Source organism: Mycteria americana, chromosome 4 (assembly GCF_035582795.1).
Source record: "Mycteria americana isolate JAX WOST 10 ecotype Jacksonville Zoo and Gardens chromosome 4, USCA_MyAme_1.0, whole genome shotgun sequence".
Taxonomy (NCBI): domain Eukaryota; kingdom Metazoa; phylum Chordata; class Aves; order Ciconiiformes; family Ciconiidae; genus Mycteria; species Mycteria americana.
The window spans coordinates 34,741,954-34,758,395 of record NC_134368.1 but is presented as its reverse complement, the minus strand read 5'-3'; the positions used below and the strand labels follow the sequence as shown (position 1 = coordinate 34,758,395).

General features: G+C 39.8%; 1 protein-coding gene across 4 annotated transcripts in view; it reads left to right on the top strand.

Annotated features, from left to right (window-relative positions):
- MTUS1 (microtubule associated scaffold protein 1) overlaps window positions 1-11,600 on the top strand; it is a 129,629-nt gene extending 118,029 nt beyond the window's left edge. For 3 of the 4 annotated variants that reach the window (XM_075500157.1, XM_075500156.1, XM_075500159.1), the window contains 7 exons: window positions 3,750-3,964; window positions 4,508-4,613; window positions 5,628-5,701; window positions 5,806-5,901; window positions 8,508-8,624; window positions 9,978-10,075; window positions 10,917-11,600. In XM_075500157.1, the coding sequence (XP_075356272.1) occupies window positions 3,750-3,964; window positions 4,508-4,613; window positions 5,628-5,701; window positions 5,806-5,901; window positions 8,508-8,624; window positions 9,978-10,075; window positions 10,917-11,133 (923 nt within the window). In that variant the 3' untranslated portion in view covers window positions 11,134-11,600. Of the gene's footprint in view, window positions 1-3,749; window positions 3,965-4,507; window positions 4,614-5,627; window positions 5,706-5,805; window positions 5,902-8,507; window positions 8,625-9,977; window positions 10,076-10,916 lie in introns of those variants that run through there. The other variant, XM_075500158.1, reaches the window with a different exon arrangement.
- Window positions 11,601-16,442: the final 4,842 nt, after the last annotated feature.

Here is a 16,442-nt window from a genome sequence, read left to right as displayed (position 1 = left end):
AGTTGCCATCTGCCTGGTTCTCCACACTTCTCTTTTGCAGGCATTTGTTTTATGGTTCTGGCACATACAAAGCTTTGGCCATTGTTAACTACTACAGACGAATGTTAATTTTACATATCAAAACCAGCATTTCTGATCTGAACTTACACTGTTACCAAATCTCAGAAACTTCCTGTGATTGCCAGAGGTTGTGGTTCTGCCCAAAAGAACCAGGCTCTTCGTTTATTATAAACAGATGTTAAGAAGCCTAAAAATACAGATTAATCTTGCTCCCTGTTGTAATAATACAGGGAGAGACAGTGTTGTATGATAGGGAGGGGAGGCTGGGACAACCAAGTGGGGGAAAAATATTAATGGCTTTGCTATTTGAATAAAGAAGTAAATATTGCTTCTGGCTGTCAAGTACACCATTCCATATGCTCTATCCTTAAAGCTTAAAACTGTTTAGCGTTACAGATGAGATTGAGCAAACTTAATGGACAAATGGATAGTGCCTCTTTTCATCTGTATGGCTTGATTTTCTCTCAAATGCTGTTGGACCATTTGTCTCCTGTTGTTTTCTTGCTCAAGGTCTGTGGTCTGTTATGATGTGTGGCATAATGAAGATGTAGAATTGCAGAGGGAAGCGCTTTAAGAAGGGAAAGGAAGCACAGTAGTCATGTACAAAAACTCTGAAGCATGCCCTTCAAGTGTCTCGGAAGTGGATGAGAAGTCGAAATAGAGATTTTGTGTGTGCTACTGGAAGAGCACATGTTCCAGTTACAAATTTTTCTTCAAAATTAAGCACTGGTTCAATGAGAAAACTCTTGAGTAACTATCAAGTTTGGTTAGTCAGGAGTTTTGCAGCATCCACTTGCAGTGGATGAGTGGCCAAACTAAGGAATTAGTTGCCTTTTTCATGGCTTGTCCCTTTCTTAAAACAAGGCAGTGTACAGTCATAAAATACATGATTCAGTCTGGAGATGGATAGGACTGCAAAATACTTGCTGCAGACACTTGAATCTCGAGTATGGGGACAAATTTTGGTTTACAGGACTTCTCATAATTGAAATGGACAATTCTTCAGTTGGTGCTTTTGCTGAAGCTTCACATGCACAGTTTCTTTCACCACCATGATACTGGGAGCTCACTGGTTGTGTGGTGGTTCTGCTCCTTGTTTGGATGGCAAGGATTTGAGTCAGGTTTGTGATCTGCAAGGAAGCATTGCAGCCTCCAGCTTTGCAGAAGCCACATGTTAACCTTCAAGGTAACACAACGTTTAACTGCCAATGCAAGTTTAGAAGTTTTTGTTTGCCTTTGTAACATTAGTCTTCTCATAAATCTGAATTGCAGACTGGCAGAACGAGAACTGATGTGTCTATTTTCTTTGACAAAGGCGTGGTTTGCCATTTGCTTTTGTTCTGAAGTGTTTTGCATCATCTGAAGTTCTGCATGCTGACATTTAAAGATAAGACAATGATAGGCAGCACATTCTTTTAGCTAAATGGAGGCAAACAAATGGCTCTGGCCTTACAAATAAAGAATTGGATGCTTGTTTCTTCCTCTGTTGGTTTTAAAGGAAGTGGATCATTTGAAGCATTTTGCTACAGTTATCTCAAATGAGGCATGTGAGCTGCCTGCCTCTCAGCTGTACCCCTCTTACTCTGCTGTAGAGGGTCAGATCCTTTCTGCATGTGGTTGGCTGTGTAATGTCTCCATTTGGCTCGCTGCCTGGTTCTTTGCATTATAAAATAATGTCCCCTACCTAGGACGTTTCCTCTTCCCCAAAAGCATGACAATACGAGCATATATATTCAATAACGTTACACCAATGCGATGTGATAGAAGCGTGAATGCTAATTTTTCAATTTTTTTCCAAAGGGAGCAATTATAATACAAGTTTGTGGAAGGAATAAAGGTAGGGAAATAAAAATCTTTCTTGGTGGTGGTATAGAAAGTATAGAAGACTGTGAAATCTGCTTGGGTTGCACAGGATCATAGAATCATTTAGCTTGGAAAAGACCTTTAAGGTCATCAAGTCCAACCACTAACCTAGCACTGCCAAGTCCACCACTAAACCACGTCCCTAAGCACATCTACGTCTCCTAAATACCTCCAGGGATGGTGACTCCACTGCTTCCCTGGGTTGTGGTACATTTCAGTTGAGCCTTTAGTTGCATCACTGCCAGTCACGGGATGAACAGCTTGGCTTAAATCTGTCCTGATCAGCAGATCTATCACACAGACCTAGCACAGAGCTAAGCCTGCTGTTAAAACTAATTCAGGTAGACACACATGCAGATTGATTTCCATGCAGTACAGCTCATTCTCTTACACTTCCTAGTTCAACTACAGGTTCTAAGTGATGGCAGCAGGGCTAAGACGTCTTTACAGTTTCCTTCAGAGAGTGCAAGTATCGTTCATCACGTTACTCACTTGCTCTTGATGAGCCGTAGCAAAGAGGGAATCCGACACGTGTGTAACTTGAGGCACTCTGCTGGGGCAGGCTGCTTTCCCTAGAGCTGAGCCCAGTACTGCTTTGGGAATCGGTCCTTGAAGATACTGTCATTTATATGTCTTCAGGCTCCAACACAGCTGTGGTGAGAATTTCCTGCACTGCCTGGACAAAAATCCTTGAATCTTCCCATGCTTTTACATAGAGTATATTTATACTGCTTGGGCAGTGTGCCGAGCTGCCCGAGTGTATGTATGCATGACTTCTCCCATATTTGGTTCAAGATCAAGTTAACATTTTAGTTGATTTTTCTCTTAAGTAGACACTCATCTGACTAATTTATTTTAAACCAAAGCACTAGAGTCTGTATAGAAGCAGTTTTGCTTAAGGTCAGTGGCCACGCGCTTGTGTGAGAGGTCCTGTTTCACCTTGCTTCCAGGCTTTGGGTGCAGCTGAACTGCATTAAGGCACGTGCTCCGGTCGTGTTAACAGTAGGAAAAGGACTCCTCCTATTCGGGCCTGTCTGGCTGGAGTTGGGAATGCTAAATTTCAAACTCAAAAGTACAAGTTCCTACCTTCTGTTTTGCCTTCTGATCAGCTGTAAATATGGGGAGACAAACCTAGGCAGTCTTCTTAGCTGACCTGTGTTAATATAAATGTAAAGAGAATTACACAGCATTTCTTTCTGTTTTCTTAATACTCTGCACTTGCTGCCTGAAACTATTCTGTATCACATATTTAAATATCTTGGGCATATGCATATTAGCAGTACATTTCAGATTGGCAGTTCTGTATTAGGCAGTCATGTCAGGCTAGAATTGCTTCTCTGCTGCATATCTGAGTGTAACATGTTGAATGATGGTCTTCAGGATATTAAGACTTTCAAATTTAGCTAAGTGGCTTATATATCAAAAAGTGAAGTACTCTGACAAATACACTACTGAAATGGGATCAAATTAGGTGAAGTAGCAAATCCAATTAATTTTTTTATTGGAGCACTCCAGTGTCTCTCGTGAGACATTCATTCTTCTATGTCATGACAAACTGTCATGCTTGTGCTTTCTATACGGGTTCCTGGTTTAACTAGATTCAATTAATTCTCAGCATAAGAGACACTGAGTTCGATATTTTTGCAAAGATCTTTTCATGTGTCCATGGAGGTGGCACTCATTTCATGGATAAATTATATTTGTCTTTGTATAACCGTGTTGCTGTGCAGAGTGTTCACTATCTTTAATACTCGTGATGAAGACAATGAAATTAGCATTGAACTTGATGCAATTGCTTTTTTTCTTTTTTCTTTTGACATCTTCAGTAACTACTTCTGCAGCTTGTGAGAAATTGGAGAGAGACAGGAATGAACTGCAAGTTGCTTATGAAGGATTTCTGCAGAAGTTAAACCAGCAACATCACAATGATTTAGCTGAGCTGGAGGAGAGGCTTAAACAGTTTTACACTGCAGAATGTGAGAAACTCCAAAGTATCTGCATTGAAGAAGCCGAAAAGTACAAAGCGCAACTCCAGGAGCAGGTTTGTGACATTCGAAGTAGAAATGTTCTCTAGCAATTGCTTTCTGCTGCAAATAAGCCTTTGGATAATACCGTTTTTTTTATTAATAATGGGGTTATTTTATCTAATGTGAAACTCTACTTCATTGCAACTATAAAAATACTACTACGCTTGTCCAGATCGTAAGCTTGTGTTTAAACATGGTGGAGATTCCTTGTGTTCCGCAAGCTTCAATGACTTCTGGAGCTCCACTGGATTATTTGAGCCAGCTTAAGCTTTAAGATTTATAAAGACACACCTGGCCTGTGACCTTGCTTTGCCACAGCTCCATGTGTGCGACATGCATACGTCATCCTGCTGGTAGCGGTAAACTGTAAGGCATCGTTCTCATCTGTTAAGTGTTGTATGTGGCTTAGCTTTTCCTGTGACCATGTGTGAAGTGCTACCTAGACTACTTAAAACATGCTCGATCTACTGCGTAAAGCCATTAGGACAATACTTTAAATGAGGGTTAAGTTGACATGTGTAAGGGAGGGGGTGGAAAATCATGTTGTCTTATTGCAGGTGGACAACTTAAATATCACGCATGAAAACTTTAAGCTGGAACTTGAAAACAGCCACTCGGAAAAAGTAGAGGAGCTGAAAAAGGAGTATGAATCCTCTTTTTCAGGCAAGTATTTTGTATTCAAGTACATACGCTATAGTACTGCTAGTCACAAACAAAAATACTTGAACTTTTTCATCAATACGTCCATTTCATTGTTCTTGGCAGTCAGCTATTTTTAAAAATATTGGCTGAATTCCTTCTTTTGGAACTTAACAAGTCTCATTTTAAGTACAGAAATAACCATGATCCTATTGTAGTTGAATTAAACTTTTAAAACTGTTCAAGAGTGGAGATGACTTTTTCTTTCAGTAAAAGATGTCTGAATTGGTCTGCCCTCAAAATCTCAAGTTAATGAGTAATTGCTCTCACCCCCTTATTTCTATGAGGAGCACCTCAGAATTGAAATTGAGGATAAGTAGGGTCATGTGCTTTCCAGACTGACATGGGAATATTGAGAAATATTACACGCTGTTTAGAGTATACTGGGGCAAAGGTGGTTTTTCAGGGAGGGGGTGCTGAGTGTGCTCAGTTTTAAATGGCATTGCATCTAATTGATTTAAGTGAGGATGATTTCCATCCTCCCTCCAACTCCACTTGATAGCCAAGTTTCCAGTGATACTTTTGTGTCATTAAAACCGGTGACGCTTCCACTGCAATCAAAGAGCAAACTCCTCTTTGTGGCATCTCCAAAGTAGGAAAGGAAATGGTTTTCTAGAAGGTTTTGGAAGACAAAATCTCAATTTTTGCCGTGTTTCCCATCAGAAACTCAGCTTTTGTCAGATGTGGCTCTTGTGCTCAATTCATCCGTTTGTTGCATGTAGATGAACGCTTTCGAAATTGACACGCTGTCAACTAATGAAATGGATATGCGAGGAGACAATCAACAAATCTGAAGCAGTAATAAATCTGATACTTTGTACATGCTTTGGATCAGTTGATGATAAATGTTTTTCTGTGTTGTCATTGACTCTGCATCTGTGCAGATGTGTATTGGCTGGCTTTTTGTGCTGCTGCTTTTCAAAAAGAATTTTCATGTCTTACGCAGTATTAAAAATCTGCAAAAATGATTTGTTGCAGAGCTCAAGAGTGCCCACGAATCTGAAAGGAAGTCGCTTGAAGATTCCTTTAAAGAGAAGCAAGAATTGCTAGAGGTTTGTTAAGCATTGGGGTCATTGCAGCAGTCTAAAACTTAAAAGGCAGTTTGGAGACGTGCACTGAATTATTGGCCTAACTATACCATATCTTTTCATTTCAGAAGAAAATCAATGAATTAAAATGTGAAAACGACTCTCTGACTGAGAAGTTGAAATTAGAAGAGCAAAAACAAATAGCCAAAGAAAAAGCCAATCTTGTAAGTCTTGATCTTCAAAAGTAATGCAGATGAGCAGGTCTTGTAAGCCTGGGTTTATTTTAATGCATAATATGAAAGGTGTGCAATCAAGCCTGATAGGGCTCCCATACTTACTAATATTTTATGTAAACGGTGCGCCTGCCAGAAGTTTTTCTCAAGCACTACAGTGTTGTGTATTAACCTTACCAATATAAATCTGTAAAGCTGTTGAATAGCTAAGTCAGTGGTCTAAGTTATAGCCTAAGTTAAATTGAAGACCTACATGTATGCAAAATTCATACCATAGCTTTCTTCTAGACAGTCGATAAATGTTCTAACGGCACTATGATCAGCGTGGGCTTACATCACTACCACAAAACTCACTTCTTGCACTTGAGTCTTTAATGCATTTATTCAAACACTGATTCATACTTGTTGCTGATTTATCCTTCAGGTAAACTTTTATTTTGTCCTGCCTTTCTTCCCAAGGCTGCTGTTATCTCTGATGCTCCTGGGTTAGAGATGTGCTCTGAGAGAGGTTTTCCATGCACTGGGAGGGTTAGACACAAACATGCTTATCTTTCCGGTTACCTGGAAATAACTGGAATACCACCAGTATTGCTTATCCCATGAAGAGAAATTCCATGCTTAAAAACTCACTTAGGATGCTTCTACTAGAAGTTGCCCTAGTTTTCACTGGCATTTAATTTATGTTTTTTCTGTCTTACTGCTTATTCTAGTGGCAGGGCAGAGCTGCCGCAAGAAGAATCTGCAACCACGATATGTTGCTGTGGTTGGGAGAGATGATATCAAAGAGAACGTGTTGTACACTGCACTTGAGAGTTTGAACTGTATTACATAGGCATGCTCAGATGCCGTTTAATTTAAAGGAGCAATAGTCAAGTGCCTTTTCATAGTTGCAAATGCACTTTGCATTCTGACAGCATACGGCATATCATAAGCTTGAGGCTTCTCTATGGAAAAATACTGATTTGACCCAGTATATTCTTCTCTACTAAACACAAATAATGCACTATCAGAATTCCCATTAGCCCTTTGAAGACAGAGGTGTATTTCCAACTCTCCAGTATTATTTAGTGTCACTGGATATTCCCATCTTTTTTGCTAAAATTTTATCTAGGCCTTTCAGTCTTTTTATCTGGCTCTGTGTTCTACTATGAGTAGCCAATGTGGCAGCTCAGATTTAACTTTAAAGACACTTTAAGACCGTTGGGGCAGAGGGGGGGAAAGAAAAAAATATTAAATTTTGAACATACTGTAAGCTGCATTTAAACTTTTCAGGATGACTTTTCTTGCTAGCTCCTAGATTCCATGTAAAGCCACAAAGGGGAGGAATGAAGTTCAAATTGTCTGCCGCCTCCTCTGAGGCAGCACAGCACACCCCACCCTCACACAGGCTTCTGTTCAAAAGTAGGAATTAAACAGGAATCACTAATGCCACAGCCCTTAAAAACAGGCAGGAGAATGAAATGCGTAGGTGATGAGGCCCTTGTTACCTGTGAAATGTCCTGGCTCTGTCCTTGTGGGACTGCGCCCCACAAAACCGCAGGCATTGCCCGCCAAGTCTTACGTTTCTGATGCGGCAGTGAAGCTGTTACTCAATGCGGTACACCACTATTCTTACCCACGTATGCTAAAACAAGTTTTGTTTGTTTTTAAAGATAAACTTAGTTACGCAACACACTTAATCATTGATTCGTTTCTGTTTGTGTTCCACTCGGACTACCTGGAAATGGACTGAGGCTTGCTTTATTTCTCCTTATTTTTGCCTGTGACTTTGTCTTTGAAACGTAGAGAATATGTTTTACTCTGCAGTGTTTGAATTGTTCCTTACTCTGGAAAAGAGGTCCTTGAGGAAACCAGATCTGGCCCTGCCCTGTCCCCCTCCTGCTCTCCCCTCTGTATCCTGGAAAACAACAAAAAAAGGAAAAATAAAAAAGGAAGTCCTAGCTTGCTGTATTGTAGATAAGTCATGGATGTACAGCAGTGCAAGATATTTACGTGCAATTGCATTGCCACGCTATGAGAATGTAAAAAAAAAAAAAAAAAAAAATCTGATTTCTGCTTATGAACCAGCTACCTTCAGACTCAAAACAGGGAAAGTCAGCTACAGTCAAGTTCATAGCTTTAAATTTCTTGTGCTTTTTGAACTACTCCAGCACCTCAGATCTCTTCAAATGTTTATTCAACCCATCCCAAGAGGTAATTAATGAGTAACATGAAATAAATTTTGGAACTCCTAGCCTTAAAGGGAGCCTTTGGGCACTCCTGCAAAACAAGTTTTGCTGTGACAGCTTTAGTGCCTTCCTTTGACTCACAAGGGTTTTTCACATTTCTGCATGAAGTGTTTTCTGAATAGCTTCGAAGGAAAACTGCAACTGTCCACCTACACCAAAGGACAGACAAAATCAGAAAATCAGAGGAGAAAGTGGTAGCAGATCTTTTTCTTTTTTTTTTTTTTATTCTAAACTATTTGACTTGATCTCACTTAGAACAAGTAACTGCTGTTACCATATTTATTTTCTTGCTCTTTCTAAATAGCAGAGAAACACTTAAATTGTTCCTGAAATTCAGGGTACTAAGCAAACTCTGTGGAAATCTTTCAGAAAAACCCGCAGATTATGTATCTGGAACAGGAGCTGGAAAGTTTGAAAGCAGTGCTGGAGATCAAGAATGAGAAACTCCATCAGCAGGACATAAAGTTAATGAAGATGGAAAAACTGGTGAGTGTTCCTGGGGGTCTGGCATGGTTTGGACTGTGTCTCTGAGTTATGTTCTGATAATGAACTCGGGCTGCTCAGACTTATGTGCAAGGATTAATTGGGTTTTTTTTGTTTAAAATGAAACATGAAATGATAAAGGGATGTTCTTACCTTGCTGGTACAATTATACCTGCATTGGGCTGTAATGTAAAGAGGAGGAAGGAATCGCCAGATGCTGTAAATGACCTTTTAACCTCTTAAGACAACTACCAGTTTGCATCAACTATTGCTGCCTTAGTACGGGGTTATCTGGGAGCCGCTTCCACGTTTCCTTTCCTCTTCCCTCTCTTCTCCCCCATCCCCCAAAGAAAACATCCTTACCTGCTATGTTTGCTGGAGTGTTACGGAAGACAGACTGCACTGTCAGGAGAACATGAACACGGAAATGATCCTAATTAAACAAGAAGGGATCAAATATGAAATGGAATAAATGTTTTCATCTTGAGTTGATTAGCTTAGATCAAACATTTTAGCTATTATCTTTAAGCTGCTTGTTCAGCTGTGTGGATTTGCTCCTGATCTGTGCATAATTGCACAGGAAAAGGCAATTTTGGGGGCAGAACTTGTAATTACTTAGCACGCTCTTTTCGTGGCAGGACAGGGCCCTTATCCTGGGTGGGGCCTTTGAACGCTGTTGTAATACTCACTTAAGCAAGATTGTAATGAGGAAGTATAGAAAGAGGTCTGGATACAAACGAATACATTCATGTCAGTTGTTCAGTATTGTACAGCACCATATGTTGCCCTGGTCTACAATTACTAGTAAATTACGAGTAAACCTTCATCTTCTCTGACAGACGTTGGCCACAGTACGGAAGCCCTTGGACCATCCAGCCATTTAATCAGTTTTTCCTTAGCTTTTGATAACATTCTGCAGGAATGAAGTGGAATCAGGAGAGCAACAGGGAGAGCTGTTTACCCAGGGAAGCTCTTGAATTTGTCGCGTTAGCATGTTATTTCTAGATAGTCTTCTGTCTGCAGCAGCTTCTAAAACTGCTGCCTGTCACTGATAGAAGTTACTAGAACGTACTGGTTAACTAGCAGATCCCTTATCCCATCCTCCTTTGTTGGCATCTAATCAGCGCAAGTGGCAAAATGCCAGTGTTATGCAAGGATAAGGTAAGTAGGATCTATTTGACCATTACAGAATATGAAGCCATGACAGCAGGTCAGTCTCACATTACTCTAGGTTTTTGCACTTCCCATAACAAGGTCTGCAAACTCTAGATTATGAACGTCTGTGATAGCTCAGTCAGTATCTTGATGGGTGCATGTATGGGTTTTATTTTGAACTGTGACCTTTTTTTTTTTAAGCTGGAGAACAACACGATCTTAATGGAAAAATTAAAGAAGGTTCAGCAAGAAAACGAAGAATTAAAAGCTCGGATGGACAAACACGTGGAGCTTTCAAGGTGAAAAATATCTGTGGACTTTTAGATGTTCTTATGAACCAGGGGAAGGTGTTCCTGTGACAAGAAAATTCTGTGTAAATATTAGTGACTGGGATTTTGTAGTACTCTGTAAAAGAACACGCCCCTTTCTTCCCCACTTGTATCTCTACAAATGTGCGTTCCTATGTAGAAGAACAAGCAGGAACAGACTGTAAGGGGGTAAAGGCTCAGTATGTTCTTCAGTGCTCCAAAACAGTATTTCAGGGAAGAAAAAGCAACTCGGAAATATCACCTTGTTATAGATTGGCTCTTTAAGTATTACTGGCTTGTGAGCTAAACCTGGCTTTACTTTTAACCACTTCAGTTGAGTGGTTTGTCCCCAATTTAGATCAGTGAAAAGACCAGTGTGTTTTATTTAGCAGTAGTAGAATAATTAGCATGAATAAAATGGGTCTGAGGTTCTCCTAACTTCAACTATTGCTTAAACGGATGGGCAAACTTCCAGTTCGAAGGAAACTAAAGAAATGCAGCTTCTGTGTACAGCTGAGCCCACAACAAGACCCAAAGGCTCCAGCACGGCCATTTAAAAGCATCTGTCATTGTAAGTAGGACAAGTCTCACTTTTCAGATGCTTTTTCTGGCCTTTAGGAATGTTTCTTACTGGTACTTTCTCCTGCTTTCTGCAAGCTACCAGTTTAAATTCAGCAATGATGAGAACACGCTAAATCCTCATTTTAAGGAATTAACTTAGTTGTAAGCCAAGCAAGGTTTATGCACTTTCGAACCTTTCTTTAACAATTAAGTTCAATGCTGTAGTCTCCAACTTGGGTTATGTGTTCTGATGTATGTCTTACGTTTGCAGGCAACTTTCTACGGAGCAAGCCGTTTTACAGGAGTCGCTAGAGAAAGAATCAAAAGTAAACAAACGCCTGTCAATGGAAAATGAAGAACTTCTGTGGAAGTTGCACAATGGCGACCTATGCAGCCCAAGAAAACTGTCTCCCAGTTCTCCATCCGTGCCTCTTCAGTCCCCACGAAATTCTGGTAACTTCTCTAGTCCTACAGTATCACCGAGATGACATCTCTTGAGAGAAAGAGGGGATTGCATTCCATTTGTGATCTGCAGAACCGATCCTAACTTTAATCACAGGAGCAAGAGCTATATTAGCCGACTATGACGACTGAACATAACTGGAAACTATTTGGTGCAAAAATAGAGATAAGAGACTGAGAACATGGGAGTAAGACACTTGCGTTGCTCCTCCCAAAAAGACTGGTTTATGACCTCTACGGACATTGTTGCACAAAGCACTTACAGAGCAAGGAAAGACTTGTTCGTTGCCTTTTCATCTAACTATAAGAAAAAGCTCAGGGGCTTAGAGACAAAGATCACAACCTTTATAATATGTTCCTTATCACAGACACTTTTTTAAGGCTGTGTGTGTGCGTGCGTGTGCTGTGGATGGAATGGATGTAACACACTGTGCGTGTGTCTAATGCTGCCTTCTTTGCTGTGTACGTAATAAAGGATAAAAGCTGAAGACTATACATTGACACGTACTTCCTTAATAGTGTTGTCAGTATGCATGCTTTTAGCAAGAGTACCCTCACCCGGGAATGAGGAGAAACTGCCGCTAGTACTACGGGCTAGTTTCCTTCATCTTTCTGGCTTCAGTTCAGTAAAAAAATGGCATGAAGCGCTTTGTCAGCTGACTCATTAGTGTCTTGGCCGACCTGAGTATGCAAGTTTGAATTAATTTTAAAAACAAAACTGAATTGCAGCCATATTTTGCATGGATTCTGGGTATAATATCCGTGCACAACTCTGCCGTTTATGAGGAGACCTTTTTTGCAGGATATGGTAGATTTTGGCTTTCAAGTCAACAGGGTCGTAGTCAGAACCACGGTAGCTCTCAAGGTCAGAAGTTATTAGTTGAGTTGCAGGTTTAGAAACCTAGACCTGTCATCTTGCCCGCTGAAAAGGAATCACTTACTTCCCCAAAACAGCATGTCCATTGCTGAGGCTGCCTGCTGAGAATGAAGTAGATGTAGATTTGAAAGCCAAAGAGAAAAATGCAATAACTATCATTAGGTGCATTCTTAACTCAGTCCTCAAGAAGAATCTTAAGCAATTTGTCAATTCCAGTGTATCTGGTGACACACTTTGCCTTCTTAAGCATTAGCATTTGTATTAACGTTCTTCAGGGCTGGCTAAATTCACCTGAGGAAGAGGGGGAAGGTGGTAGCTGTGTATTTATCTTGCTAATTCTGCCATACCTTCCCTCTTAGACTGCAGGATATCAGTGTTTTGCCAGTTCATTTGGCAAAATACCCTGTACAAGAGATTCTGTAGAGTAGGGGAAAAAAAAAATTGTCCTGGCTGCTGGAACTGGAGGCTGAGCGTGTCAGCGTTTCTGGAAATGTCACATGCTGAGCTTCAGCTTCAACAAGGTAATTGCGTAGCCTTGCTACACCCTTGGTCAGAGCTGATTAAGGTGTCTACATTGTACCTACTAAACACAGGTTCAACTTCAAATTAGTATTTCAAAACACTATGTATGCTTACAATAGCTTGGGTTTTACAGCACTGCTTCCAGGACCGTTGTTATACTACTGTTTAGCCAATGCTGTTAGCAAGCTGTACAGGTAACTGTTATGCTAAATGGTATCTGCGGAGTTTCCCAGTGTTTTTCAGTAGCTTGGGGACAGGAATCAAGGGGATGGAAAGTGTTTAGGGAACTCAGCTGGAGAACCACTTCAAACCATTTTACCCAAGATTTGCAAAATCTTGGCTCATAGTGAGGAACGCAGACATACAAACAAGACTGTTAACAGTGCTCATACAGTAAGTAAACTTGTAATAAACTTGTGATTGACTATTTAATCATTAAATTTACTTAATTTTCCATAACGTACAAGTTGAAGGTGCCATTTCTGTGGAACGCTATGCTCTCTTTTAATCCTCTTTAGGGCACTGTACATACCACTGTTAGTGGTGTCAGTACTTAAAATGTTTTCTAGGGCTTTCAAATTTAACTATGGAAATCCGCTGTGGGCTTAAAGTATATCTTGGAACATTCTTATTTTCTATGGTCAAAGAGATTTGATCACATGTATTTGAGCTGAATGCTTAAAAAATAAATTTTTTGTACTGATTGAAGGGTTTTCCTCCTGCTTGTATTAGTCAAATGATCTTTAATCTAAGGAGGAACATTCCTCCAAATACTAAAAACTCTTAGTACCTGTTCAGCACAGCAGAACGCCAGTAGTGAAGCTTCACTGCACAAACTATTAATGTTCAGCTAACCCTTAGAAAATTTTAACTCTACTCTTGCTACTCTCATGTAGATGGAAGTTACACAGTGCTTATTAGTGATTCACTTTGATGGCTGTTAAAAAATAGAAAGGAGAATGTAGCTAACATTACAGAATTAAGCAATAATAAAATACTTGAGCACAGTTGGCTTAATATAGGGACCCAATGTGCCTGGTAAAGGCATCCTATGGGACTCATCTTACTAAAATGCTCACCTTATTCAGGAAATTTTTTGTGTGAGAAAAGCCACATAGAGTTTAGCAATCTAAGAGGTCATGTCACAAGAACAGTCGTCTAGCCACTGGTAGCTTTGTTATCTTAGTTACAATGTTAGTGCCTCAAATAAAACATGCAAAAAGAGTGCATACAAATGTTTGAAGATCAAATACAGTGTACCTCTTCACGTAACAGGGAAGGGGAAAGCTTTTCCAGGCTACCAGTACAGAAGAGTAAGTATGGTGTAGTAAATAATACAAAGACTGTTCATTTGCAGATAGTTTCCCTCCACAATACAGGACACTGCTCACCTTTAAACTTCTTGCAAGTAGAATGTTTAATGCTCTTAGGAAGAAATGAAGAATCTTTGTATAGAGAAATCAGACTACAGAAACACCTGTTTAGTGTTTGTCCTGTTGGTCTGAAAGAATTAAATAATTCTGTTCATCTGTAAGCAGTTTCAATATTTTTCTCTGTTTGAGTATTAATATTTCAAGCTTTAACTTAAATACCATGTGTTAGCAAAGGCTTTGTTCGATCCAGTAACTTACACATATTTTTTGGTAATTTCTTTAGCATGAAGTTTCCTTCAGGAAAAGCTAGAAACCTGCTCACCATAAATATACACCACAGGTGTATAGTGCTAGTCAAGCAATTAGACAAGTGATTTTCTTCAGATACTCAACCTTAACTAGTAGTTCTAACTCTAACGATAAGTTTCAAAGGAAGGTAGTGACATGTATATCTGTACCAAATAGTTTGTTGCCATTCAAACTATTCATAACATGGTTCACCTCCCTTCAATACTTTTCTCTAAAGGTCTTTGTATGAGTTGCGCTATATTTGCTGTCAAATTTGAGGTGAATCATTTCCTTATAGTAACTGAAGACTTGAAGTTTCTCATGACAAACACCAAAGACACTTGCATGTAAACTGGTATCATGCAATTCATGCAGGAAATTCCTTCTAGACAGCATGTAACCGCTGATCTTTAAAACCGTAGTTGCCTGAGAGCCAGGAAACCATTCAGGTTATCAGAAAGTTGGTATAATCGTTGAACCCTTAAGAAACAAATACCTTCTGTCCATTGCTGCTGCCTTGCCTTAGCAGAGCGGTGACTGAGGTATGGAAAGAGAAATAACAATACCGGCAGGTTTAAGCATGTGACCTTGACAAGTCACTTCAATTTCATTTCCCAGGCTTCATTCTCTTCCCCTGTGTCACTGTTCATTTATGTGGAAATGTGTAAGTGTATCAATGTAAAAAGAATCAGGCCTGCCCAGGAGGCTTTTAGTAAAATAAGAACTATGTAAAATATATAGTAAAATAATTCTCATCGTTTACAATGATGAGAATTATTTTCAGGGTTGCGGGGTGGGGGAGACACACACCAACCCAACCACCAAAAATTCTTCCTTAAAGGCACTGCTTCTGTAGTTATAATCAGTCTTGAGAACTGCATGCGATGGGTACACATAACCATTAGACCTGAGGGGGACTACTTGAGCAATGATGCAGCAATGGATTTACATCGTCTTTCCTCTCCTGCCAAACTGTCACAAGGAAGTGATGCTACCACATGAACCACTGGGCTGTGGAACAAGTCTAAACCAGTGACACTATCTCCCACTTGCTAGATATGTGAAAGGAAATCAATTGTCGAATTAAAGGCTCAAAAGCACTTTGAAATTTAAGAAGTTGGCACAGCTTCTGTAGTTCAAAGGGAAATGTGGTGTTCTGATAAATGAAAATGCTAAAAAGGAATTAAAAAAATTGCACAGCCTCATCCAGAAGCTCGGGGATTGTTCAAGTTACTTTGGTCAGATTGAAGTCTTAAAAAAAAAAAAAAGTACAAAGACCTCTTCTAGGTATTACTGTGAAATTGTGTACTGCCAATTTAGTCATTTGGGTAACAGTGTCACATTCTTGATACCTTTTAATAGCAAGGAGAAAGAAGATTAACAAGGGAACAAGGGACTGCCTCTTACCCCTTCAAAGTCGGTCCTATTGCTTGCTATATTTAGTTTGGTTTGGTGGTGGTTTTTTTTTTTTTTGTAGCTACCTTGTTTCGAGAGGCCAACAGTATTACAGGCATCTGGGGAGTGCTCTGCATGAAGCCTATTTCATGAGACAGGCATAGCCATTTCAGACTTTACATAGATAGTTATCATATCAGTTACATTGTTTTAGGTTCCTGCATGCTGATGAAAAAACTTTCAGCAAGGTTGTTTAATGTTTTCATTAGCTACACTAACAATCAGGTTAATGACATGCTTGAGAAGCTGCCGTTTTTCCATTAGTACTTACTAGATACCACTACTCAAAACAGTACTGTACACAGCTGCTCACAGGTTTGAACTGTCTGGAGCAAAGGGCTTACTTCAAGCCTTCACCAGAAGAAAGCTTGAGGAATTCCAGTCAAATGCAGGCTGAGACACTGAAGTGTGCAAGCAAGGGACCGGTTCCTGGTTTGGTTCCTCGTATGCTCAGAATAAGCTGTTTTTCACACGCCTTGTAAATAAAATGGCTTGCATTAAGACTTTTTTTTGTCACACAGTTACACTACTGAGTAGATTTGTAGTGGAAGTTCTAGCTTACATCGAGTCTGTGCTTGAGGCTAGGAAGAAAAAACATTGCCAAAGTGTCCAACAATGTTGTTATCAAGTTCTTACCTTTTCTCTGGAAAGTCTCTTTCCTTGTATTGGTAACTAAACCCAGGGTGAGCGAAGCAGTTGCTTATTTATCCAGCTATAGTTCTGTGTAAATGAAACATCTGTCCTTTTCTCCTAAGTAAATTAATACAATTGAGTTGAACTTGTTATTAACCTGAGAAGAGATTCTGCTGTGTAATCAAAC